Source organism: Sander vitreus, chromosome 2, assembly GCF_031162955.1.
Source record: "Sander vitreus isolate 19-12246 chromosome 2, sanVit1, whole genome shotgun sequence".
Taxonomy (NCBI): Eukaryota; Metazoa; Chordata; class Actinopteri; order Perciformes; family Percidae; genus Sander; species Sander vitreus.
In genome coordinates, this window is record NC_135856.1 from 10,817,800 (window position 1) to 10,842,799 (window position 25,000).

Sequence of the window (25,000 nt, forward strand, 5' to 3'; positions counted from 1 at the left end):
GTGTGTGTGTGTGTGTGTGTGTTTCATCCCCTAATGCATCTGTGTGTGTATTTTGAAAAATGTAATATATATCTAAATAAAAAGTATATTTACATAAATAAATACTGCTAAGTAATACTGAGCTGTTGTTATAAGGAATTCTCAACACATTTTGGTTTCTCTCTCTCTCTCTCTCTCTCTGCTTTACACACATTCTCTCTCTCAAATTAAAGTGCAAATTTGCTGAAAGGAAATGTAACGTTATACAAAAGCAGTTTGCACATACTATAATGAAAGGAAAGCAAATCACTGCTAAACAAAACTAATTCATGTGATAAGATGTAATGGTGGGGGTTATTGAAGAAAACAGATAACATCTAAATAAAAAAGAGGAGGCAGGTTCACTGGTTTTCCTCAACCTTTCACAGTTATTGTTTTTACTGTTTCTGTGGTAATGTCAGCTTTTCCCCAAGAAAATCGAATTTTGTTTGAAAATCTGTTAAATTCTTGGTAATTGAGTTCATTTGGGTAAAAATTGGGTAAAAACTTGGTTTGTATGGCTATAGTGTAACATAAGTCTGACAGTCTGTTCTCTATCTCTCTCAGTAAAGTTATAAATATTAGATGTATGAGCCAGTAATACTATGTTCAGGATAATAATTATCTGGTATACGTTTCTGTCCTACAATACTGCATTACTGGGGGGGGGGAGTGTTATGTTAGTAAAAAGTGCAATATCTCCCTCTGAAATAGTGCAGTAGAAGTAGCTGAAAAGGAAAACCCTCAAGTAGCCTGTAGTAAGTATCTTCAAATTATACTTAAGTAGCCTACATTTTGTCTCTGCATTTATTTTACTTTCATTCTTCAAACTACAATTATGCTTGGCTTTGTTGGAAATAGTAAAGACAGAAAAAAAAGAAGAAGGTCTTACTGTAATTGCTGCAGGGTTTCTGTGTCTCTTTGAAGATGCTTCATGTTGTCTGCATTTTCAGATTGATCACCACAAACAACAGTTTTCTTTCACATAGGCCTACTCTTTTCCACTGAAAACAAACTAATCTACATTACTGCGGTCACAGTTTCAAAGACCATGCACAATCCTGCGCAGCGTCAGCGCTCCTCAGCACTCCCCTCTGTCGCAGAGGTTACGTCATCAGTGTTGGCGGTATTTTGAAAAAAGGAGCGTCTGTTGTTTTTACATCATATCATCGTTGTTGTTGTTCGTGTCGTGGAGGAAAACTGTGAAATTTACAAATGATGGTAAGACTGCATGTCCTTTAACTAATCCGTGTAGTGCAAATGTCTACGCAGTAATGTAAAGTGCGATATTTCATATTCATTACAGAGAATATCGGCGGTTAACGTAAACTAGCTAAGCTAGCAATTCAACTTTTCGAGCAACAACTTCCCGACAGATGATAAGATATGACCCCCCGCACTGTGCCAACTTTGTCCGTGCTGTACTCAGTATTCAAATACATACATCCAAATCGACACCTTTTTGTCCTATTATGTTTCCGTGTTGAGGCTGAAGGCGGCCAGGTAGCAGCAGAGCTGTCAGAGGCCGCTCAGGGTGAGCTGATGGACCAGTGTGAGGATCAGTTTGCTCAGCTGGAAAAGGTAAATTCCTCTAGCTACATGTTTTAAACTGACGAGCCAGGCTGTCCTTTCTAACCATTTATTGGATGTGTAGACAAGGTACAAACTGCAGGCTTTTGTCTCTCTGTGTTGCAGCTTCAGAATGAGATTATACTCTTTGATTTCTGCGAGAATCCTCAAGATCAGGTGAGATGATTTTGTATGTTCATTCCAGGTACTTTTAAGTTTGTGTGCAATATATTCCCAATGTTACTGATACAACATGGAAAAAGCTGAAATGGGTGTCTCAAAATGACATTCAAACAAAATGATTTGAAATAAATTGCCAAGAAGACAACGCGTTCAACTTCCAAAGTTGTAAATCCCTAACATTATTTTCAAAACTTCATATTCAAATAGCCCTTTATTATAAACTTAATGTATTTATCTGACGTATCAACAGTCGGTTACACAACAAAATGATGGGAGAACAGGGAAAGACAGAATACAGAAGAAGAGTTTGGACAGCCATAACAAGCTCATTGAATGTAGCTTTAAGGTAAAACTCCATAAAACCAAACGAGGGATAGCTATCACAGAGGCATCGCTCAGATGGCAATAACAAACCAGAAGTGTGTTTATAAATGTTAACTAATGTAGCATTTCAAGGTTGTTTCATCCAGTGTTCTTGCATGACACTCAATGCTTTTCAGTCAAATGCATTCCTATAGGTATGACATCATGAAAAGCAAATGCCACACTGTCTTACTGTGACTCGTACCTCATCTCCTCCAGCCAGAGTTCAGCTGAACCTGTCCTCAAGCCAACCTAACCTGCTCACACAAATGATGATCACCTCATCTAAACCTTTTCTGTCACTTGAGGTTTTATGTTGATATGAGTAAGGAGCTTTACAATCAGCTAGGGCTGGGCAATAGGGAGAAAATAAGATATCACGATATTCTTGACCAAATACCTTGATCTCGATATTGCGGCGATATTCTAGGGTTGACAATTGGTCCTTTAACGAAATATCTTCACGCTTAGATTTTAGATAAATAATCATCAGTAATGTGGACATAATGTCTAAGTGGGGAAAAGGCAAATAATACAACAGCTGGAACAGTCTGGTAAGTTCAGAAAAGTACATCACTTTACTGTAATGCAGCCTTTAAAAGCAGGAAAAGACAACACTTATGTCATATTACGATATCCAAAATCTAAGAAGATATCGATATAATATCGATATATTGCCCAGCCCTACAATCAGCTAACACACACTCACAGTTTACAAAATATTGTGACCTAATTTGTTTTTCATTCATAAGATGTACCATTTGTGAATGGCAATAACTTAACTCAATAACTATACAGTGGGGAGAACAAGTATTTGATACACTGCCGATTTTGCAGGTTTTCCTACTTACAAAGCATGTAAAAGTCGTCTGTAATTTTTATCATAGTACACTTCAACTGTGAGAGACAGAATCTAAAACAAAAATCCAGAAAATCACATTGTATGATTTTTAAATAATTATTTTGCATTTTATTGCATGACATAAGTATTTGATCACTTACCAACCAGTAAGAATTCCGGCTCTCACAGACTTGTTAGTTTTTCTTTAAGAAGCCCTCCTTTTCTCCACTCATTACCTGTATTAACTGCACCTGTTTGAACTCGTTACCTGTATAAAAGACACCTATCCACACACTCAATCAAACAGACTCCAACCTCCCCACAATGGCCAAGACCAGAGAGCTGTGTAAGGACATCAGGGATAAAATTGTAGACCTGCACAAGGCTGGGATGGGCTACAGGACAATAGGCAAGCAGCTTGGTGAGAAGGCAACAACTGTTGGCGCAATTATTAGAAAATGGAAGAAGTTCAAGATGACGGTCAATCTCCCTCGGTCTGGGGCTCCATGCAAGATCTCACCTCGTGGGGCATCAATGATCATGAGAATGGTGAGGGATCAGCCGAGAACTACACGGCAGGACCTGGTCAATGACCTGAAGAGAGCTTGGACCACAGTCTCAAAGAAAACCATTAGTAACACGCTACGCCGTCATGGATTAAAATCCTGCAGCGCACGCAAGGTCCCCCTGCTCAAGCCAGCGCATGTCCAGGCCCATCTGAAGTTTGCCAATGACCATCTGGATGATCCAGAGGAAGAATGGGAGAAGGTCATGTGGTCTGATGAGACAAAAATAGAGCTTTTTGGTCTAAACTCCACTCGCTGTTTGGAGGAAGAAGAAGGATGAGTACAACCTCAAGAACACCATCCCAACCGTGAAGCATGGAGGTGGAAACATCATTCTTTGGGGATGCTTGTCTGCAAAGGGGACATGACGACTGCACCGTATTGAGGGGAGGATGGATGGGGCCATGTATCGCAAGATCTTGGCCAACAACCTCCTTCCCTCAGTAAGAGCATTGAAGATGGGTCGTGGCTGGGTCTTCCAGCATGACAATGACCCGAAACACACAGCCAGGGCAACTAAGGAGTGGCTCCGTAAGAAGCATCTCAAGGTCCTGGAGTGGCCTAGCCACTCTCCAGACTTGAACCCAATAGAAAATCTTTGGAGGGAGCTGAAAGTCCGTATTGCCCAGCGACAGCCCCGAAACCTGATGGAGGAGTGGGCCAAAATCCCTGCTGCAGTGTGTGCAAACCTGGTCAAGAACTACAGGAAACGTATGATCTCTGTAATTGCAAATAAAGGTTTCTGTACCAAATATTAAGTTCTGCTTTTCTGATGTATCATATACTTATGTCATGCAATAAAATGCAAGTTAATTACTTAAAAATCATACAATGTGTTTTTCTGGATTTTTGTTTTAGATTCCGTCACTCACAGTTGAAGAGTACCTATGATAAAAACGACAGACTTCTACATGCTTTGTAAGTGGGAAAACCTGCAAAATCGGCAGCGTATCAAATACTTGTTCTCCCCACTGTATATGTGTTATGCCTTTTCTTCGCCAAAAGGCAGTGAATCGACTGATGGCAACAGAAGCTGAACTAAAACAGTGGCTGACAGTGGAGCCAAAATGTAAGTTCTCTACTCACACTGTGATAGAAGCTGTAACCATAATGTAATAAAAGTATCTCAAGTATGAATACCACAAATCAGTATAACAGTTTTATGCCACAGTTACAGTTTAATGTGTGAAACTGGTGCAACAATCATTACTGTTTAAATCAAGATTTCATTTCAGACTTTGTGACTTTATCAAATTGTGATTGCAGTCCTTCAAATCAAATGGAAATGGTTATAGCCGCTGTATCTAATGTTTGATATTACAAAATTTGCATTTTAGAAACACACTTATGTATATATTTATTTTGGTCCATCCAGTGCTGGCATCAAATTCAGAAGTTTTACTTAAAGCTGGAAAAGAGGAGGTATGTCTGTGTGTCAAATGCACCATTTCAGAATGTGTCTTATTGAAATGTCCTTATTTATATGCATTGCTTCAGTTATGCAATCCATTTTCCCACTTTGTTTTCCACAGATGCTTAAGCTGTGCTCTGAACTTGAGATGGTTGTTTCTTGTCACGAAGCAAAGAGAGACAAACTGAGAGAAACTAAAGAACTGTGCGTATGCAGACTTACTGTCTTTCCTCAGAGCATATACAATGCTTTTCAGAAGTGAATAGAGGATACTTTTTTTCATTTGTTTTGCTGTGTATTGTTCTGAAAGTCTCTTTTTTTTCTTCTAGTGAGCAGAAGTGGTTGGAGGAGAAGAAACAGGCGCTCATAGCTGCCAATGACCATGTCGATCGACTTCAAATGGAGAAGGGCAAATTACCAGGGCACAGGTGAGTGTCATGGCAAAGGTACACTAAACCAGAGGAGTTTAGGTTTTGAGGTGTGTCTCCACTGGAGGGCAGCAAAGCATGTGAAGAGTAACAGAAATATGGCAAAAGGAAAAATAATGCAGTTCTGAAAAAAGAATGTGAATGTACTCACATTTTGCTGTGTGTGTGTTTATCCCACAGTGTATTGCATGACACCAAGACGAAAATCCAGAAAATGAAGGTCTACCAGGAAAGGTTGATGGAGTGTCTGGGGGACATTCTGGAGAAGCATGTCCCTTGCCCTCATCAGAATGAACCCAGTACAAACAAGAAGAAGAAGAAGGTGCAGTGGCCTGTTCTGTGATTTTTTTTCCGTGCTTTTGCAGCCTGTTTACACACAAAACCTGTTCTGTTACCACTCCAGTGCAGCTAACCTTCTTTTGTTTTTTTCATTTTCAGAACATTACCCAGGAGTTAGATGAAGACTTGATATCACTTAATGAAATTCTTGAGGTGGGTTTTGATGCACTACATAACCAGTTTTTCCCCTTGCTTTTAAGTGAAAGCAGTCAATATCTTAAATCAAAAAAAATAATCCAAAGATTTGCATTTCATGTAATGTGTAAAGTTAGATGTGGAGACTTAAAGCAAAATTGCGTGACATGGTTATTTTTTGCGATTTGGCGCCCCTACAGTTTCCAAGTGCAATTTATTTCTACACCCCTGTCATATAATAGACAGCTGTATTGTATACAGCGTGCATTTGTTATGATTACATTAATCAGATCAAAAAGTAGCGAGTCGACAGCTTTGCTAACACAGCCAAACATCAAGCAATGCTTACGATAGATGGGAGGTAAGGTTGTCAATGTACAGAGCTGTTAATTCTTCCAGCTCTCTGTGCCGCACATTTATTATAGTCAGCTTGTTCTATACATCATTGTTTCATTCTCAAACCTTTTTGAAAATACTTTGTTATAATATTCTGTTTGCCATGGCACATGCCATGTGCACAAAAGCATCCAGTATTTAAGTGTGGGACAGCACCTTTTGTCATCATCTCTCTCCTAGCATTTCTTTCCAATGTATTGTTAATTAGAGATAGACATACGAACCAAAATCTATTAAACTGTCTCTCTTACTTTATAAGTTGTATCACCTTACACCATTACCTAACCCTAGTCATCCTGCCTTAACCCCTGTCTCCCTCTGTCTGCCGTACCCCCACAGCTGCTCATGAACAAGGTCCTGAATACGCCACACGACCCCTACGTGACGATAGACAACACATTCTGGCCACCTTACGTAGAGATGCTGCTTCGCTATGGCATTGCAGTGAGGCACCATGAGAATAACTTCAAGATCCGCCTGGAAACCTTTTGTTAAGGCAGTGGTGTATTAGGCACCTCAAGCACCACTTATCTACAAGTGTTTCTAATTTTAGTCTGTTTGTATAGTGCTATCATTATGTGTATATATATATATATATATATATATATATGTATATATATGTATGTGTATATGTATGTGTAAGCTGATTTGAAGAATAACTGATGGGAAAGCTATGAACTAGTGATTTCCTGTTGGGTGCATTATAAAATGAGTTTTTTTCCCAGTTAGGCTTCACATAAGTATTTTTTAAAAGCTGTTTTGTATGTACAGAGTAACCATGGATCATTTTTTAAATGTCTGAGAACACCTAAATTTATGTTTTGAAAGTATTTAAATGTATTAGAAAAGCATTTTGACCTTTTTTCTAACAAGGCACTGTCAATTTCATGTTATATCATTTTAATACTCAATAGGGCTGAAAGTCTTAATTGCATATTTCCTTTCATCCTATTTTCATAGCTGTTTTCAATGGCCAGGTTTAATTAGCAATGAACAGTGCATTGTATTTATAAGTCTTTAAAATAAAAATTCAAATTCAAAATAAAGTTCAAAGTGCTTAAATTATGACTTTCTGAGCCTTCACATACCACAGTGGTGTACTGTATGTATGTAGATATTGTGTATTTGTTTGTTTGTATATATTTTCTTGGTTAATACATTTGGGAACTGCAGATGTGGTGTTGTGTTCAGGAATTTATTTTTTACATATAATCAACATTCATTGATTTTCTTCTTTATTGATGTCAGAATCAGAAAAGCTTTATTGCCAAGTACGTTTTTTTACACATACAAGGAATTTGTTTTGGTGTTGTAGGTGCATGTCACACATTCTCTAAAATAAGTTAAACAAACAGGTTAAACAGAACAAACAATATAAGTATAAATATATGTATATATATATATATATATATGTGTATATATGTGTATGTATATATATGTGTGTATATATATATATACACACAGAATGTATTAAAAATAAGAGAGTAAGTATAAAGATAAAAAGAGCAGATTAAATACAGTGGCATGTAGAGCCAGAGGTGGGGTGGTGAGAGAGTCAGGGTGGTTTCCGGGCCTTGTTAATAAGGCTGGTGGCAGAGGGGAAAAAACTGTCCTTGTGACGTGAGGTTTTGGTCCTGATGGACCTCAGCCTCCTGCCAGAGGGGAGTGTCTCAAAGAGTTTGTTGCCGGCATGGGAGGGGTCAGCCACAATCTTTTCAGCACGCTTCAGAGTCCTGGTGGCGTAAAGGTCCTGGAGCGGCGGCAGATTGCAGCCAATCACCTTCTCAGCTGACCGAATGACACTGCAGTCTGCCCTTGTCCTTGGCTGTGCCAGCAGCGTACCAGATGGTGATGGAGGATGTGAGGATGGACTCAATGATGGCTGTGTAGAAGTGCACCATCATTGTCTTTGGCAGATTGAATTTCTTCAGCTGCCGCAGGAAGTACATCCTCTGTTGTGCTTTCTTGACGAGGGAGCTGATGTTCAGCTCCCACTTGAGGTCCTGGGAGATGGTAGTTCCCAGGAAGCGGAAAGACTCCACAATGTTAACTGTGGAGTCACAGAGGGTGATGGGGGCAGGTGGGGCTGAATTCTTCCTGAAGTCCACAACCATCTCCACTGTCTTTAGAGCGTTGAGCTCTAGATTGTTTTGCTTGCACCACTTCACCAGGTGGTCAGCCTCCCACCTGTAGGCGGACTCGTCTCCATCAGAGATGAGTCCGATGAGGGAGGTGTCGTCCGCGAACTTCAGAAGCTTGACAGACTGGTGACTGGAAGTGCAGCTGTTGGTGTACAGGGAGAAGAGCAGAGGAGAAAGAACACAGCCCTGAGGGGATCCGGTGCTAATGGTCTGTGAGTCGGAGATGTCTTTCCCCAGCTTTACATGCTGCTTCCTGTCAGACAGGAAGTCAGTGATCCACCTGCAGGTGGAGTCAGGCACACCAAGCTGGGAGAGTTTCTCCTGAAGCAGAGCCGGGATGATGGTGTTAAAGGCAGAGCCATAGGGCAGAGCTGAAGTCCACAAACATGATCCTGGCGTAGGTTCCTGCGGAGTTCAGGTGCTGGAGGATGTAGTGTAGGGCCAGGTGACAACCAGTAGGCATCTTTACAGTCAAAAATAGTAATGGTAGTTGGTAACATTTAATAGAGATAATGCTTCTTTTTTTTTAAAGGTGAAACTTATTTTTATTTTTTTATTTTTTGAAAAGGTGAAACTTAAAAATTCTTTATAATTCTTTGTGCGTCAGATGACGTCAGAACGGTCGTCCAATCCGATGCATCCGCCGCGTCAGCTTTAGAATTCGTGTGGGCGGAGAGTGGATTCCGGTTCCGGGTGTTTTCATATACCACTCGGAGGTTTTCATCTCTCTGATTATGGTCTTTTATCAGAAACTAATTTTGATTCACGACTGATTAAAATAGAATTATTTTTTATTAAGGAAGTCCGACTAAAGCCGTGAGTATGGCGACCCGCTCGGAGAGAGAGAAGGCTCAGAAACTCAATGAGCAGCACCAGGCCATCCTGTCCAAAATGCTGAGAGAGGAAGACAACAAGTACTGCGCCGACTGCGAGGCAAAAGGTGCGACATTTACACTATCGAGAAATGTAGTTACCATTTTTACTCCGAATGCGCTGCTAACGCTAATTAATAATGTAGCATATGCTTTGGTTAGCTTAGCTAAGCTAACTCGCTAGTGTGTAACACCCTTCTCAGGCTAGTCAGCTGACATAGCTTCCCCTGAAGCTAAACTAAGTGGCTAACTAGCAAGCTTCAGCTCCCATAGTACATCTCCCTTAACGCCGCCTTCAGCCCCTCTGTGAGGTTTTGCAAGCGTTTAACTTAAATTGTGGCAGGTTCTTCAGACGGAACTTGACTCTTATGTTCATGTTAGGTCACTGGTAAAGAATGCAGGCAGGGCTTGTTTTGGCACTTAAAGTACTACAAGATCGTGCATGTTCATATTCAAATCCCAACCTTGTTTTTTTTTTTTTTTTTTGCTTTGTCAGGTCCAAGATGGGCATCCTGGAATCTGGGAGTATTTATCTGCATCCGGTGTGCTGGCATTCACAGGAACCTTGGAGTACACATATCCAGGGTCAAATCAGTCAACCTGGACCAATGGACCTCAGAACAAATCCAGGTACTGCTTTGTTCTTTGTGTACTTTGGTTAAATTACAGATGGCTTTTATCACCTGGACACTATATCAGTATGTTGGTGAGACACTATTGCAAATAATATATTTGTTGTATGGGACATGAGGTGATTGATTTCAGCATCCTTTTACCTGGGCATGTCTGCCCTCTATTGTAAGCCAGCCTTTCCGTTTTAATGCCTCAGATTCGTGACATTATTGCATTTTTTCCCCCAATTATAAAGGGGTGCACTCAATAATATGGTATATATTATATGGTTATATTCTGTGCAGCGGAGGTCACAGAGATCCAAACGTTTAAGTCCCCAGACTCCCAGTGTGGGTAAAGCTTGAAACATACAGGATCCTTCACTTCCCATAATGCTAATTGATAGGGTCTGTCATATGCTACATTTATGTCATTTGGAAGTTACCATAATTACCAGTTTCCAACTTGAAAATTAATTAATGTTATTGTTAACTTAAACAACCACGTCATAATTGCAACTGGAAAACACTCCAATATATGTGACTTGGCTCTTTTTAATACAAAGTTCCTTTTGGCTTTCTATTAAAGATTTAAATCCTCTTTAAACCCAAGCCAAGATAACCCTGATGTCATCACCAGGGTTATTTTCTCATACATGAGAAAGAAGAAGACATTATACCACTGTTTTCACAGGCTGAGTGCATGATGAGCAAACTAATTGTCACGTGTAAAATTCAATCGAGTGCCCCTTGAAATATTTCAGCATGCATATATAAACAGCTTCTGTTTTGTATTTACCTCTCTGTCCTTTCTTTTTTCCAGAGTATACAGGATATGGGTAACACCAATGCCAGGCGGCTTTATGAGGCCAACCTTCCAGAAGGCTTCAGAAGACCTCAAACAGACCAGTATCCTTCACTATCAGCAGACACCTAAAAGAACTTAAACGTGTTGTACTTTATATACTGAAGCTATTCATTTTTGCTGCCTGTTTTTGGCTGGGCCAGCCCTAGGACCTAGAAACTCTGTCGCTCTTTCACTGAGTGATGAAGTTCCGCTATTGGCTGGAGTGAGTGTGATAAAGTCACTGTTGGTGTTTCCCCATTGGCCATTGCCCTTTCAAAATGTATTAGCGTGACACTGGCCTTTACCTCCGCTATCGCTCATCAATTAACTTAGCAGCTAGGGCAAAGGTGCTTGCGTGCGTGTATAAACAGCAGGGAAATCAAAACAATTTATCAGAATCTGATCATTTTTATTTGATATCATTTCTAATATGTTTTCTATATCATGTATAATAGATTACCAGAGGGTTTTAGCCAAATTCGCTCGTGGCCCGCAGAGCTCCGCGGCGCAGCGTGTGCTGCATGAACATCACAATCGCTTTAAATGAGCACCGAAAGAAATCGGGCGGCATTTCACGTTCAGTTTCCGGCGGCGATATTAACATCGACGCACCAAAGAGAGCAGAGATGGCAGTAAATGGACAGTGAAGGTTTCCGTTTAGTCATGAATAAATGCTGCAGCTCCTCAAGACCAACATTTGAGGCTGTGGTTCGTTATTTGTCATAGGGTGAAACCCAGATCTGGTCTGTTTAAACAAAGTAATAGTAATTACACAGTAACACTTTAGATGAGTAATCCAGAACAATAACTTGTTGAATATAACATGATTACAATTATTTGTCTCAAACATATCTTGTCTATGTGATGTGATATACTACTTCAGTACACAACAAACACATATTACTGGGACCACTACAGATGAAAATATAATATCTATATTCACATTACAGACACCACCACTGACTATCCCGTTATCAATTTGGCCAGTATTAAGCACATTGACCATACACTGTTCAGCCATATACTGGGTTTTGACCTCTTGTTTTCTTAACTCTGACCTAAGAGCTGTGGAATTCTTCATCAGGGATAAATATGAGAAGAAGAAATACTACAGCAAGAATGTGACCAATGGGAGCAGTGTATGTATCAGTTTTCTTATAATGTAACGCTACATACTTTTAAAAGTAGTGTGCACACTTTCACAGACTTTCAAGTGGTTTAAACTGGCAACAGTTTTTCTGTTGTTCATCTTAAGTTTATTTTTTTCTTCCAGCCAAAAGATGGTAAGAAAGAGAGGGAGCCAGACAGAGGGAGCAAGGTGACATCCTACACCAAGGTAAGTATCTCACACACATTCCTTTGTGAGTAGAGCTGTTTAAACATGCTCGTCAGCATTGCTATTGTCCCATATGGAGTTTGCCCTACTTACTTTATGTATTTTAACTACTTCATTTATATATATTATTTTTTTTTTAAATAAAGAGTGAAGAGTCCAGGCCAGTTCCCAAAATCAGCCCCGCTAAGACTTCAGAACGCTCTGTGAACCTACTAGGCCTTGGTGAGTATCACTGCACTTGTTGTGTTACTGGAAAATTCAAAAATCTTCTGAAATGATCCATATGAATGTGCTGGCTAAGATATTTCTAGAAGCCGGCTCAATATGGTTTCAGCTTGTAATTGTTTTCCTATTATTGCCAGTTCTACAGATCTAATAAATGATTGGATGACTATAAACTCATTGAGCCGGGAGTTTGGAGGTTTTATGGGTTTACGGTGCTGTGTAGTTTTAGATTACTGATATTTAGTATGAATTTAAGTTTACTGCATATGATGAGTTGCCTATAACTCTTGCTTGGTGTAGCATGCTGATGCTGCAGCATGTCATGGCTGTGATTGTATACTTTACGTCCCCACAGCAGGGGATAACTGCCCTGAACCGAGACACTGTGGTCCTTCAAGGCGCAGGGCCAAACCATCACTGTCCATTTTGTGTCGTCGCTGTAAACTTGTTGGCTCGATGTGTAATAATGAAACGGTGGGCAGCAGACAGACCAATCTCTGATCTGCTATGCTCTCTGTATCAGAACTGTGATGGAGTTTGTCGTTCTTTGTAAGTTGCTGTTAATGCAAACTAACATTCTCCTGCTGCTCTACATTAAAGACTGTGAACCAGTAAACCACTGCAAGGCTTTTTTGTGAGTTAGTCAGAGGAAGCACTAAAGCTGCTGACTCAGTCACCGAGGTTTTCCACTTCTTGTTTTTTACATCTAGATTTGGATCTTTTTTCTTTTAAGTATTACAAGGGGTAAACAGTAGAACAATATTCACTGAATTGGTTAGATAGGACAGGCCAGTTTGACACATGAAAGGAGACAACACCTGATCAGTTGCTCACGACACAAGTATGCCAACCATATGGAAAAGGTTTCCTAATGGGTCCAGTGCTGGATCAATGGCAGCAGGTCTTACAAAGGGAAGTTGAATGGATATTTCTGTCTTGATGTACAGGCAGTTGTGCTTCAATTTAAAATGTGTTGTTTCTCATGTGTTGGAATAGAACTACAGGTGATTCATTATCTATTCATTTGTATACTTGCCCATCTATCTTGTCAATAAGATAGCTCTGACAGTAGTGACTGAACGTGGATTGATACCTAGGAATAATGTGTGTTATCACTTCATTAGAGCAATTTCATTTACAGTTTGAAGTAAGATGACATGTTTATTCTACTGATTGACTTGGAGGGCTATTGCATTATTTGGATGGCATGTTTACTGTTTTAGTTTTGTGACCAGTGAGCTAATGAGGGTAAGCTGATAAATTTTTAATTGTACTAACCATTATGCTTACTGTGCGGGCAGTTCCGCAGCTGTGGGAGGGCATTGCAGTTAAATAAATACTAAGACAACACATATTCTCACATTAGCAAACATCAGCTCTGTTTGTTCCACACCACTTTTCACAGCAATTACATATTGTATTTGGGTGTTATTTATGATCTTTTATAAGTTGTTAGTGAATTCAGGCTGAATCTCATTGGTAAGCCATCAGTGAGTTATGCTGTTTTGTGTTAAAATAGTCTCACAGTGTTGTCCTCTTAAGCTTATATTCCAACTCTAAAAAATTTTTTTACCTCTCTGTCACAGACGTACCGGCAGCTGCATCAACTAATAATGGTAGCACGAGCACAAGCCAGAACGACAATGACCTGGATATATTCGGCCCTATGGTATCCAACCCTCTCCCCGTGTCCTCATCCGCAGCTCAGTTTTCTCAGGTAAAATCCAGCAACAATTCCCCAGTCTAGATTTAGTGCTATTTTCTGAATATTGATCAGGAGAGCTTAACAGTACTGGTTGTCTAGATGCAAAACTGAAATTAAGTGTGCAGTAGACAATAAAAAAGTCAAATCATGACTACCAGCATCAATAGCCCACAAGACAGCAACACCAATACTCGTATACTACCGTAAAAGAGGGCCAGACAGAAAATGAACACAGCTAATGAGGCAATCATTTGGCTAAACATTTAAATAGGGCTGCAACCAATGAATATATATATATATATATATATATATATATATATATGTGTGTATATATATATATATATATATATGTATGTGTATGTATTAACCACTAATATAATACATTAGTGGTTCATTCATTAGTTGTTATTTTTTGTTTAATCATTCAATAAAAATGGTGATAAATGCCCATCATCAAGGTTTAAAATCCCATGGTGATGTTTTCTGGGAGTTTGGTTTGTCCGACCAATATAAACCCAGAGATTGAAGCCATTAAGCAAGTTTTGTGTTATTCAGAGTATATACTTGTGATATCACTTTGTTCTTGCTGTGTGACGGCACAGGTGTAATGGTACAATGACTTGTTGTTAGGTCTAGGGAGTTTAATTACTACTAATCCCAATGGCTGTACCAGCTACTAGCAGTCTACAAACAGGCCACAACTGAAATACTGTACGAGCCATTGTTATGCAGGGCAGGCAATTATCACTCAAATGGATAAACACGGAAACCATCCTGTCAAATTTGGCAAACAACAGCTGATGGCTGTTCGCCAGTATGACAACCAGGTCATAAACTTTAATTAAATGTCATTTAATTTAACTAGGGAGCCTTTGTTGGTGATCATTTGTTGGTTAATTTGAAACCTGTATCAGGACAGCACATAGGGAGTGCACCAGGAGCCAGCAGGTGTACAAGAACTATACAAGGACTAAAAACTTTTGCTCCTGTCAGGTGAGCTCCAGTAATGCGGCCAGCACTCCGACACAAGCTCCAGTAGTAGGAGCCCCGGTGGGAGGAGCCAGCTCGGGGTCAGGGCAGGGAGACCTGGACTTGTTCAGTGACAGCAGTAGCAGCACAAAAACTGAAGACGTTGCCAAGAAGCCCCTGTCCAAGGACTCCATCCTCTCCCTGTATGGAACCAACAGCATGTCCCAACAGGCCCCTGCTGGTAATAATGGCAAATACCACCTAAGGCATTTTTTTACATTGTAATGTCTTATTTATGAGATATAATACATTTCTTATTTTCAAAGTTAATTTAAATTACTTGTTTCGATAACTTGGGGAATTGTAACGTGTTTTACTAACCCTTTTTATTCAACAAAAGAAGTCAAAGTTCTCAAATGTTAAATATTATCTAAACTTAAGCAGCCAAACAAGAACTTTGCCTAAAATTGGCTGCAATTAAAAGATTGATTTAAATTAAGAGCTGTCTGGTCAAAGAAAAATTGCAAATCTGGCCAAGCATGTGATTCCAGCTTTTGGTACTTGACAGAGGTGGTTTGATAGCCAAACCTATCTCCGTTGTGTATAAACGTTTATTAACCCGCCCTAAAAATCTTAGACAAAAAGATGCTTCTCTTTATAACTACCGATCTTGCCTAATCACATTTTTAAGCTTTCTTCAGTATCAAAGTAATTCAGTGATAGCGGTTTGTACAGATATGGGTACACTGCAAACAAGAACTGCTTATAACTAATACGGCATACTTTTAATGGTGCTAGTTTGCCAAAATGTAAACAGATATCAGCAACGAAAAAAACGGGCCTCAAGTTGTAGCCCACAACTAGAGGCTTGAGTAACATTTTCCTCTTCAAGGTAATGCTAGGATCTGTGGATGTGGTGAACTGAATCCACCAGGTGCAAGTAGATACTTCCTTGTTTGTCCCAACACAGTCTCCCAGGGTGTTTGTAACTTCATATCCTGATTCACATATGCAAATATTTGACATGTAATGTGAATGTGGTGTATAGAGAGCGGTCTGGCCCAGTTAAGGCCAAAGTGGGAGATAATGTCATGTATTGAAGTTTAGTGCTAGTCTCATAATAAAATAAAAGACATATTTGTATGCATAACATTCTTCCCTCTGTTTTGCATGTCTTTTCCCCCCTCAGCTGGCATGTTCATGGGCCCCTCCCAGATGCCATTTCCTGTCCAGGCCACTGGTGGCTATCAGGCCTTCCCTGGCATGGGCGCAGCCATGCCGCCTACAACCGTCATGGGTGCCATGATGGCTCAGAGCGGGGCAGCCATGATGGGGCCCAGTCAGGGCATGATGGTTGGCATGACAATGCCTAATGGCTTCATGGGGAATGCGCCAGCCACTGGTGTGATGGGCATGGCACCGAGGATGATGGGACCACAGGGTGGTGCATTGCCTGCGGGCATGGTGCCTGCTCAGGGCATGTACGCCATCCAGCCTGGACAGCAGGCTCAGTGGAACATGGGTCAGGTATGGAGAGTCATCAAGCTACCGTATGTTAACTATTGCAGCATTGGAAGAGGTTATTTAGAAAAAAAAACAATTCCACACTAAATCTTGTTTTGTAGGGTTGTGTTCATGTGTGTCTGTCAGGTGTGTGAAGTTTGACTGTGTGACAACACCCAGCTATGATGATGCAATGAACAACGGTGCATTGTGAAGTGTGTTACTGGGTGTGGACAGAGCATGCAACAGTCACCAAATGGCAGAAAAAATTCCACACTTTTTTCTTTTGTGCATTTCGTTGTGGGATAACGGTATATCCCACAACGAAATGGACAAAAGAAAAAAGTGTGGTGACAAAGCAGCACCAGGAACACCATAGTAAACTAAAGAGAACTTTTTTTTTTTTGGGGGGGGGGGATTCTGTGAAGTTCAATTTACAGTGGCCTTTTAAAGTGGCAGTTTGACTAAAGTGTTGTATCATTTCCTGTTAGTATAAAACCGTTAAGTATGATGATTTTGTGTATACTAACTACAAAAGCAGTATACTATAAGGATCATTGCATAGTAAATAATGCATCAATTTGTGTGTAGTGTGGAATTTGGACGCAGCAAGGGTGTAGATACTCTGTAGAGCGGCAATAATCGATTCCTGACTTCCAGAGGACCGCAAAAGGAGACACCAAAGCAAGCTAGTAAAGATTGAAGTTTAATAATAATAACTTTTATTTATATAGCGTCTTTCAAGAAAACCAAGGACACTTTACAGAATTACTGTGGCTAAGCTAAAGGAGGTTGTAGGCTGTGGTAAACAGGTGGTGTTTCAGGAGTTTTTAAATGTCCAGGGATGTAGCATTTCGGATATCTGCGGCGAGGGTGTTCCAGAGGGATGGGGCTGCAACACTAAAGGCTCTTACGCCGAACGTACAGAGTCTGGTGTGGGGAATGGAGAGCAGGCCAGCGTCTGAGGACCGCAGGTTTCGGGGTGGGGTGTATGGATGGAGGAGGTCGGAGAGGTACTGTTGGGCCAGGTCATGGAGGGATTTGTAGGTGAGAAGGAGGATTTTATAGGTGATGCGGGACTTAATTGGGAGCCAGTGAAGGTGGATGAGGGTTGGGGGGGGGGGATGTTCTGCCAGGTCTGGGTGTGGGTGAGGACCCTGGTGGCAGAGTTTTGGACATACTGGAGCTTGTCTAGGGTTTTGCTGGGGACCCCAGACAGGACTCCATTGCAGTAGTCCAAACGGGAGGTTATGAAAGCATGAATGGTTTCCAAGTGTAGTGAGGAGGGAGTGCAGGAGGAGCTTTGGTTCAACCTCACCTTTGACTGCAATTTTGTAGAAGCATAGTTTTAACCATGTCTTGAACAGACAGAAGTTAAATATTACAAGTTTCAAACCCTGATGTTTTGCTTAAGTTTTAATACAGATCTCTCTTACATCCTCAGGTGAATCAGCAGATGTCAGGGTTGACTTTGAACGGTGCAGGTGGCCAGATGGCCTTCGGTCAGCCTCCGTCAGCTGTGGGTGGATGGGCCGCCACTGGATCTGGCCAGACTCTGAGCACACAGCTGTGGAAGTGAGCCTTTGAGAGGGTTGATGGTCGGGCAGAGTAAGAGTCGAGGTTGCAAGAAAGTGCAAAATATATCTTGTGCTTCTCTGCATTTCACTATGAACTGATGCCCAATTCTGTCGCGGACCAGCCTTCAGAACATGAAATTGTATATCCTTTTTCCTTCTCCCTTTCTCTGTCTCTCTTTCTCTCTATTGTGTGAGTGAATTGGGAGTCATACAGGATTACAGCCTGGCAGTTTCTGCCTGTCGTATGGTTTTTGATCATAACTTTTATTTTCCTTTTTTGGAAAAAATACAAGGAAATAACAGTCCCAACAAAAATGATATCGACATATCAGAAAAGCTGCAGGACCAGTTACACAAGCTTTTATTGTATCACTGTATCATTATAAGAATATAGAACATTTAAATGAATAGTATTTAACGGGAGAAGATATGACTTTCCAGTCTGTCAGTACTGCTCCCAAATGTACAGCGCTGTATAACCTTCTTTTAAAGTACTTGTGGTTCCCCTATAAAATTAAAGTGATAATAAATGACTTCCTTTGATGCGTCTTCTGTGATTCATGTGTTACAGTTTTAAAGGCTCAAAATAGGGGAAATTTTAGGTTTGGTGTTAGACTGATCAAACGTCATTAGAGGGCGTTAACCTACATCTTAAACATGTTAGCAATTTTTATGTTATAATGTAAAGTTATTTGCATGTTTGTGTCAACCACAACAAACTGAACGGAGGAAATGAATACCATGTTTATTTTAATTTAATTATAAGTGTAATGTATAATGCTTAACCTTGTCTGTAATTTAGACAAAGTGTTTGTGCAGTCAGTGTTTTGGTGGAGAAGGTAGTTCAAACCATCGTCGGCTTCATTCAGTGTGAATCCTGGGATGGAAGAAAATATACCTGCAGGGACACAATCACATGTATCTCCTACTCACCTAAAATCTGATCTAGGTTTCTACTGAGGCACTGAAACTAACAGTGATTTACACTGCATTTTGTATGTTGGAAATCTAAATAACAGATCCATTGTTAAACCGGAACAATGGGTAGGAGCTATTCCTCTTCAGATCAAAACATCCGCTTTTGGAAAGTAGTGGGGGAAAAAAACTGCTTTCCCTAAATATTTTTTAAACTTGCAGAAGGTATTGTTTATGAATAAGGTCTATAGATAACAAAATATAATTGTGAGAACAAATGCACAAAGAAGTAAAAAAAACAACATGAAAGGAACTGTTTAAATTTGACATTGGGCTATTGCGAGCCACAAGGAGAGCTTCATTCAAAACTCCAGAACAAAATACTTCCGTTTTAATGTTTTGAAGATCGAGATGGAAATACTACTCGACTCACTGTTCACGTTTATGTAGTTTTGATCCCGAGATAGTCCATTAGTTCTCCTGCCCTCTAGGTGGCGGTATTGTTGCATGGAAATGCTTCACAGCATGAACATGTTCACACAGAATGGTTTTGCAGAACTTGCTCTTTAAAAGGTTTAGTGTGACCAAACTACAACCGGACACCACAAACCATCAAAGATAGTAGCTGTAGGCAGTACTCGTAAACCTGAGAAGTTTTTCTGCTGTGTCACTCTTGTCTGAGTTGAGTTGAGTTGTAATCTATCATCGTTGCCCCTGCTAGCAATGCCAAAACAATTAGCCCATCAAACAAGTTTGATGTTTTGGCAAGGCGAAGCAGTAGATCACCATATATAAACATCCACATCATGCAAAACATATGGAAACAAGACCTCACAATTCAGTCTGTGTGCTAATATTATCACAAAGCTCCATAGTTGAGTCAGCTTTTGTGCTATAAACAAAAGATTATCAACTACAAATAATATATATTTTTAAAATATAGCGATCCTCAAGTGAAAAGTGCTGATTTCAGACATGATAAATGGCTGTGTGGTTTTTGCTATAACAAGGTGCAGCAATTGTCTTTTTCTATTGGTTTGCAAATGAGTCTCTCTCTCTCTCTCTCTCTCTCTCTCTCTCTCTCTCTCTCTCTCTCTCTCTCTCTCTCTCTCTCACTCATTCTTTAATGTACAGAAAGCCAGCACATGGTGGCAGTAGTGCATTACATTTTAAAAGAAAAGGGAATTGCCCAGTTCAGTCTGTGGCCAAAATGACCTAAATTTAAATATGCTGTCTGCTTATTGTTGATTGCCAATATGCACATACTATATTTTTAATTTCTGTCTTATTTATTTGTATGTAATTTGTAGTTGCCCTGATAATAGTTATTCACTTATAGGCTACATTTCACTTATTGCTGAACTTTTCCACATTCCAATCTGGTTATAAAGTGCTACATGCAAAGCATCAAGTTTATTATTACTACTGGCTTTTTTATGGCTGGTGCGATGAATGCACTTCTGTTGAAGTTTATTGTGAGCCTTCAAGGCACACTCACACAAACTTACAGAATTTGGAAAATCAGAGTCATGCACTACAGTAGGTGTTTACAGTCAGTAGCAGTTTTGTAGGGAAAATGTGCCTCACTCTGCCTTTGAGCGGTTTTGATCAGTAGTTCTTTCACTGGGCATTTACTCTCTGAGTTTTGTGTATCCTAATAGAGATTTCAACAGAATGTATTTCTTAAACACACTGTATGTAGGTTTGGGTTTCTCCACCCAGTGCATGCTGGGATATGATCCAGTACATACGCATGCACCCAGCCCATGGGGAGCTTTAAGAGTAAATGTGGTCAATTTTACAGTCATTACTGAAAAATGCAAGAGGATCAAACTTTTTTGTATAAACTCACTCTTTCATGATAGCATGCATTGTCTATAGAATGCTACTAAAGCTGCTGTAGGCACTGTAAGTACTGTAAGCCATGCCCAAGTAGTTCCGTCCTGGTCTTCAGGATCTTGCAATTGTATGTAAGGTGTGGTTCCTTAAACCAGCCCTACCTGTTAAACTTCCACCTTTCAGCCATCCAGTTCCTTTGAATCAGAGCTAAATGCTTTTTTTAAATCAAAAACAGAAGACAATACTCAAAGTCAGTATCTGTGTTTTAATGGTGGGAATGGACTGACAGGAGGACCAAACTCACAGCCATGCAAATGGATGAAAAATCACATCTATCTCATGCTTGGCCAGGCCTGAAAGCTCCTGAAGTGTATTTGGCCTTATTCCACTCTCCCTCTCAACTGTTCCTACGCCTCGCCGCAGCTCGGGCGCAGTTTGAAAACTTTCACAGTAAGGTCTGATGCCATACAGAGTGTTAGACCCTTAGCAAAGAGGTTCGGCATTCCTCTCAGCTTGTGTGTCAAACCTAACACTGCTCCAGAATAGAGTCCGCCAGGCGAGTGAAGAATGTTCCTTCTCTCCGCAGCCCCTTAATGGACTTTTTGACCCTGAGACATCAACATTCCTGCTGATATGGATGTCAGCCTCCGGTTTAACCGTTGCAGACATGACTAATACTTAACTAAACACTTCACTGGTATAAAAAACCCAATGCAATTTGGTAAAAGTTCACATTGAAATATAGCAGGCCCACATTCAAGTGATTTTTCTGATTAGACGTTTGACATTCTTTAATTAAACCAATCAATACTTTATTACTGTAAAGAAATAGTTAGAAACATTTTTTGAAATATGATTGTTCGATGAGAAGATTGATACCACTCTTAGACATGAAAGTGTCAAGTGTCTTCTCAAGAAAGCAAAACAGAGTACTTCCCAAAATGTCAAACTATTATTTTAATCATTCTGCAAGCTTACTGCACTAAACAAATTGTTTTAAATCATACTGTGTGACTTACAGCTTTCAGACTAGGGATTTAGTTGCAGGACAGGGAAACGTTACACACATTGTGGGAAAGCACCCTTTTGCTTCAACAGTTTCAATAGAAAGCAGATAACTGAAAGAATCCAAATTATTTTGAACTTGTCATCAATTAAACTGAACTGAACTCTCTAAATGTCAAGTATTTCATGACATCAAGGGAGTAACATCTTCTTTTCCTCTCTGATCTCACTCTCTGTTAGCCTCAGGCTAGCCTTGGATGGCAGACAGCTATGAAAATACAGAAATTACTGTTGGCAACTTTGCGCCGCTTCCTACCCTATCCTTTGTGCGGCCACGTGCAGACAGTCTGCCCATTCATGTTCTAAATAATAACCTAACCACTACAAAGTGTCGGCATCTTGTTTTCTTGTCCGATCTCCTTATCAGTCAAATCCACAATTAACCTAAATTTCCTTACAGTTTATTTCTTTATGACAGCTTACGCCCAGAGGCTCTACAACACATTGAAGCAAATCCTTCAAGTGCTCCGACTTCCAGTTTTGTGGGCAAGGTGGTGGTGTAGCAATCATTCATGAAACTGATGTCAAAACAAATAATTTCCATAAAAGGATAATGGTGACAATGCCGTATTGGTGCTTTTAAAATCCACCAGTTCCTTAAATTTGTCACAACACCCAAATAGACTGAGATTATTAAAAGGTTGTAGCTCTGTATGTCATTGTCAGTTCACAGGGGGTTATGTGCAGGACTATTTCTCGCCCACAAATTGTTATTTTACGCATGAGATACCATGTGGATTCTTTTCACCTTTGGACAGATCCAAGCTAGCACTTTCCCCCCCCGTTTCCGGTCTTAATGCTAAGCTAGGCTAACGCCTCCTGGCTCTAGCTTCATATTTAGGGGACCGACATGAGAGTGGTATCAAATGTATCATCTAACTCTCTGCAATAAGCGTATATTTCCCAAAATATTTAACTGCCATGCAGTTAATTTTTGAACCCAAATCATCTGAATCAACCAAGAGTCCTTCATAAATGCTAAACTGTTCTTTTAACCTGTTCATTATGATAAGCAACATCTGATGCTCTGGTCTACATTTTCTGATGCATGTAGTATAATCAGTATCCAAATAATGGCTTAAAAGGATTTGTTTTTTATAATGAACATTGATATGCATATTAGGAGAACTTTAGTATTTGTACTGTATCTCCAACAGAGAGAACTGACTAAAATACCATCATGGCACATTTTAAACATAGGAAAAGACTTAAAAAGACCACAAAAAAAAAAATCTAAATACATCGAAAATTTTATGACGTGACACCATCGAAGAACTCATGAGGTTTATTGCTTGGCAATTGCTCTCGACAAGCCCACTGCGTTAAACACTGATCTGGGGAGAAGCTTTTTTTATGACCTCTGCTTTGGATTTTCATGTGAAATTACAAGCATAACTGGAAAGGCTTCGTTATCAACAATCATTATAACAGTGTGGAGGAGACACTGATGTGCAACAAAATGGGTCCAAATAAGGGTGAGTGAAGCTCGTCAGAGGAGGTTGGATTTTGCAATTTGATCCTCTCTATAATCCCTCTCCTCTCCAAAACCAACATTACACCACCATTTGAGAATGTTGACCTCTTCACAGGATCACTGTAATTCCCGAGGCTGTAACTGCTGACCTGTACGGAGAGCAAAGGCTCAAATGCTACTTTCACCCCCTCTCTGCCTCTCTCTTCCACACACAATCACACACCACACCAACATAACAATTTCCTGCCTCTCTTTCACACAAAACATATGTTAAATCACCATCACCCGAGGTGCTGCACCCTTCTTGATACTTTATCATAACAGCTCATCATTAGTCATTTGCAATCACCCATCATTCATAAGAGAGGCCAAAGTGCAATACTGATAACACCTGTTTCCATAATGACGCTCTTTGTTCTGTTAGTCAGTGTTTGCATTCCCACTCAACATTTCTGTCCTGAGCTGTGTGTGTTCTTGTTACTAGGTGACAGAATTTAGACAGACTTCATGTAACACTGTGTTGAAAGCCTCCAGGGCAAAGATTAGTCAACCATTTGGGTGTGTCTTGTTTAAAAAAAACCTCTCCGGGCAAAGCCCAGGGTCATTCACTTTATTTGGTCCCATAACTTGCACTTTTCTTCAATTTGTATTGCTTTGTTTGAGTTCTCAGATCATCAAGTTCAACATGGCTCTTTCTGAGCGGTCTTTTTTTCTCTAAATCCTAATGCTTTCCACACTGGGGTTTTTAACCATTGTTCACCCTTTCCTGACAACATCCCTGTTACGTAACACAGATTTCCGTAACTCCATATCCCACCTCCCAGAACGTAATGCAGTTGCCATGGCGACTGCATAAACAGAGCAGTGTTATTAAAAAACCTGTAGACTGTCGGTTATTCTGAAAGACCAGTAAAGTCACAAAACAACATAAGTTGTATTTACCAGCAGATTTATTTTTCAGACAGACCACACACATACACACACAATGATTTCTTCTAAAGCAAATTAAAAGAAACGTTGTAAACGTTAACACAGGCTTTACTTTCAACATATCTGAGTTTTCTCCAGTACAGTTTCACTCATCTTGTGTAACAGCTTTTATTAGTTGGAGTATGCGTGTGTTTGTGTGTGTGTGTGTGTGTGTGTGTGTGTGTATGTGTGTGAATGTGTGCGTCTGAGTACAGCTTGTCCTGCCAGTTGCACCTCCTAGCTGGAACTGCGCACAGTGGTGGTTGTGACTGTGGTCTTTGAGCCCCCTGTAAAAAAGAAGGAAAAAACTCATGATGGCAGTGCTTCAAGCTTGTATAACACTGACTGTACTGTTGTTATGTAATTACTTGTTAAAAGAGACATTGCTTACCTGTAGCAATAGGTCTAGAATGAGAGAGAGAGAAAGAAGAGAAAAGTAGAGGCAAACCGTGAGTGAAGTGGGCATGTGCATTCTTTTTTACATGAATTGGTTGCATTTCTGGTCTAAATGGTCTCATAAGTCCATGCTCTTGTATCATTGCATCTACCTGGACTCCTCTGTTTCCAGCAGGCTCCTGTAGGTTGCGATCTCCTGCTCCAGCCTGGTCTTGATGTCCAGCAGCATCTTGTAGTCCTGGCCCTGCTGTTCGATGCTCGAGCGCACGTTGCCTAGTTCGTTTTCAAGCATGTTGATTGTGTCTTG

At 40.2% G+C, this 25,000-nt stretch overlaps 3 protein-coding genes across 3 annotated transcripts in view; 2 read left to right on the forward strand and 1 right to left on the reverse strand.

Annotated features, from left to right (window-relative positions):
• The first annotated feature begins 1,128 nt into the window (after nt 1–1,128).
• On the forward strand, nt 1,129–6,867 carry cenpk (centromere protein K). The gene is made up of 10 exons (XM_078276866.1): nt 1,129–1,239; nt 1,507–1,599; nt 1,714–1,764; nt 4,546–4,609; nt 4,916–4,962; nt 5,073–5,155; nt 5,281–5,379; nt 5,560–5,701; nt 5,818–5,871; nt 6,589–6,867. The coding sequence occupies exons 1-10, from the start codon at nt 1,234–1,236 to the stop codon at nt 6,742–6,744; spliced, it is 795 nt and encodes a 264-aa protein (XP_078132992.1). The 5' UTR covers nt 1,129–1,233; the 3' UTR covers nt 6,745–6,867.
• Nucleotides 6,868–9,077: 2,210 nt separating this feature from the next.
• Nucleotides 9,078–18,578, forward strand: LOC144534823 (stromal membrane-associated protein 1-like). Its single transcript, XM_078276879.1, has 10 exons — nt 9,078–9,330; nt 9,759–9,892; nt 10,697–10,782; nt 11,784–11,859; nt 11,994–12,056; nt 12,203–12,278; nt 13,868–13,998; nt 14,980–15,196; nt 16,145–16,482; nt 17,903–18,578. Exons 1-10 carry the CDS (start codon nt 9,213–9,215, stop codon nt 18,035–18,037), a joined length of 1,374 nt encoding a protein of 457 aa, XP_078133005.1. The 5' UTR covers nt 9,078–9,212; the 3' UTR covers nt 18,038–18,578.
• Nucleotides 18,579–24,260: 5,682 nt separating this feature from the next.
• The window catches only part of LOC144534832 (keratin, type I cytoskeletal 19-like), a 3,338-nt gene continuing 2,598 nt past the window's right edge, over nt 24,261–25,000 (reverse strand). Inside the window, exons 6-8 of the mRNA XM_078276891.1 lie at nt 24,846–25,000; nt 24,689–24,702; nt 24,261–24,584 (exon numbers count right to left, since the gene is read on the reverse strand). The exon at nt 24,846–25,000 is cut by the window's right edge and continues 66 nt beyond it. Of these exons, the coding sequence (XP_078133017.1) occupies nt 24,535–24,584; nt 24,689–24,702; nt 24,846–25,000 (219 nt within the window). The 3' untranslated portion in view covers nt 24,261–24,534. The remainder of the gene's footprint in view (nt 24,585–24,688; nt 24,703–24,845) is intronic.

What these genes read in the sequence shown, in the direction of transcription:
- cenpk (XM_078276866.1), top strand. An exon ending in GGCAAATTACCAGGGCACAG is followed by an intron (nt 5,380 to 5,559) that starts GTGAGTGTCATG and finishes TTTATCCCACAG; the next exon opens with TGTATTGCATGACACCAAGA. An exon ending in CACTTAATGAAATTCTTGAG is followed by an intron (nt 5,872 to 6,588) that starts GTGGGTTTTGAT and finishes GTACCCCCACAG; the next exon opens with CTGCTCATGAACAAGGTCCT.
- LOC144534823 (XM_078276879.1), top strand. Translation starts at nt 9,213, where the DNA reads ATGGCGACCCGCTCGGAGAGAGAGAAGGCTCAGAAACTCAATGAGCAG. An exon ending in CCGCAGCTCAGTTTTCTCAG is followed by an intron (nt 13,999 to 14,979) that starts GTAAAATCCAGC and finishes TGCTCCTGTCAG; the next exon opens with GTGAGCTCCAGTAATGCGGC. An exon ending in GTCCCAACAGGCCCCTGCTG is followed by an intron (nt 15,197 to 16,144) that starts GTAATAATGGCA and finishes TTCCCCCCTCAG; the next exon opens with CTGGCATGTTCATGGGCCCC.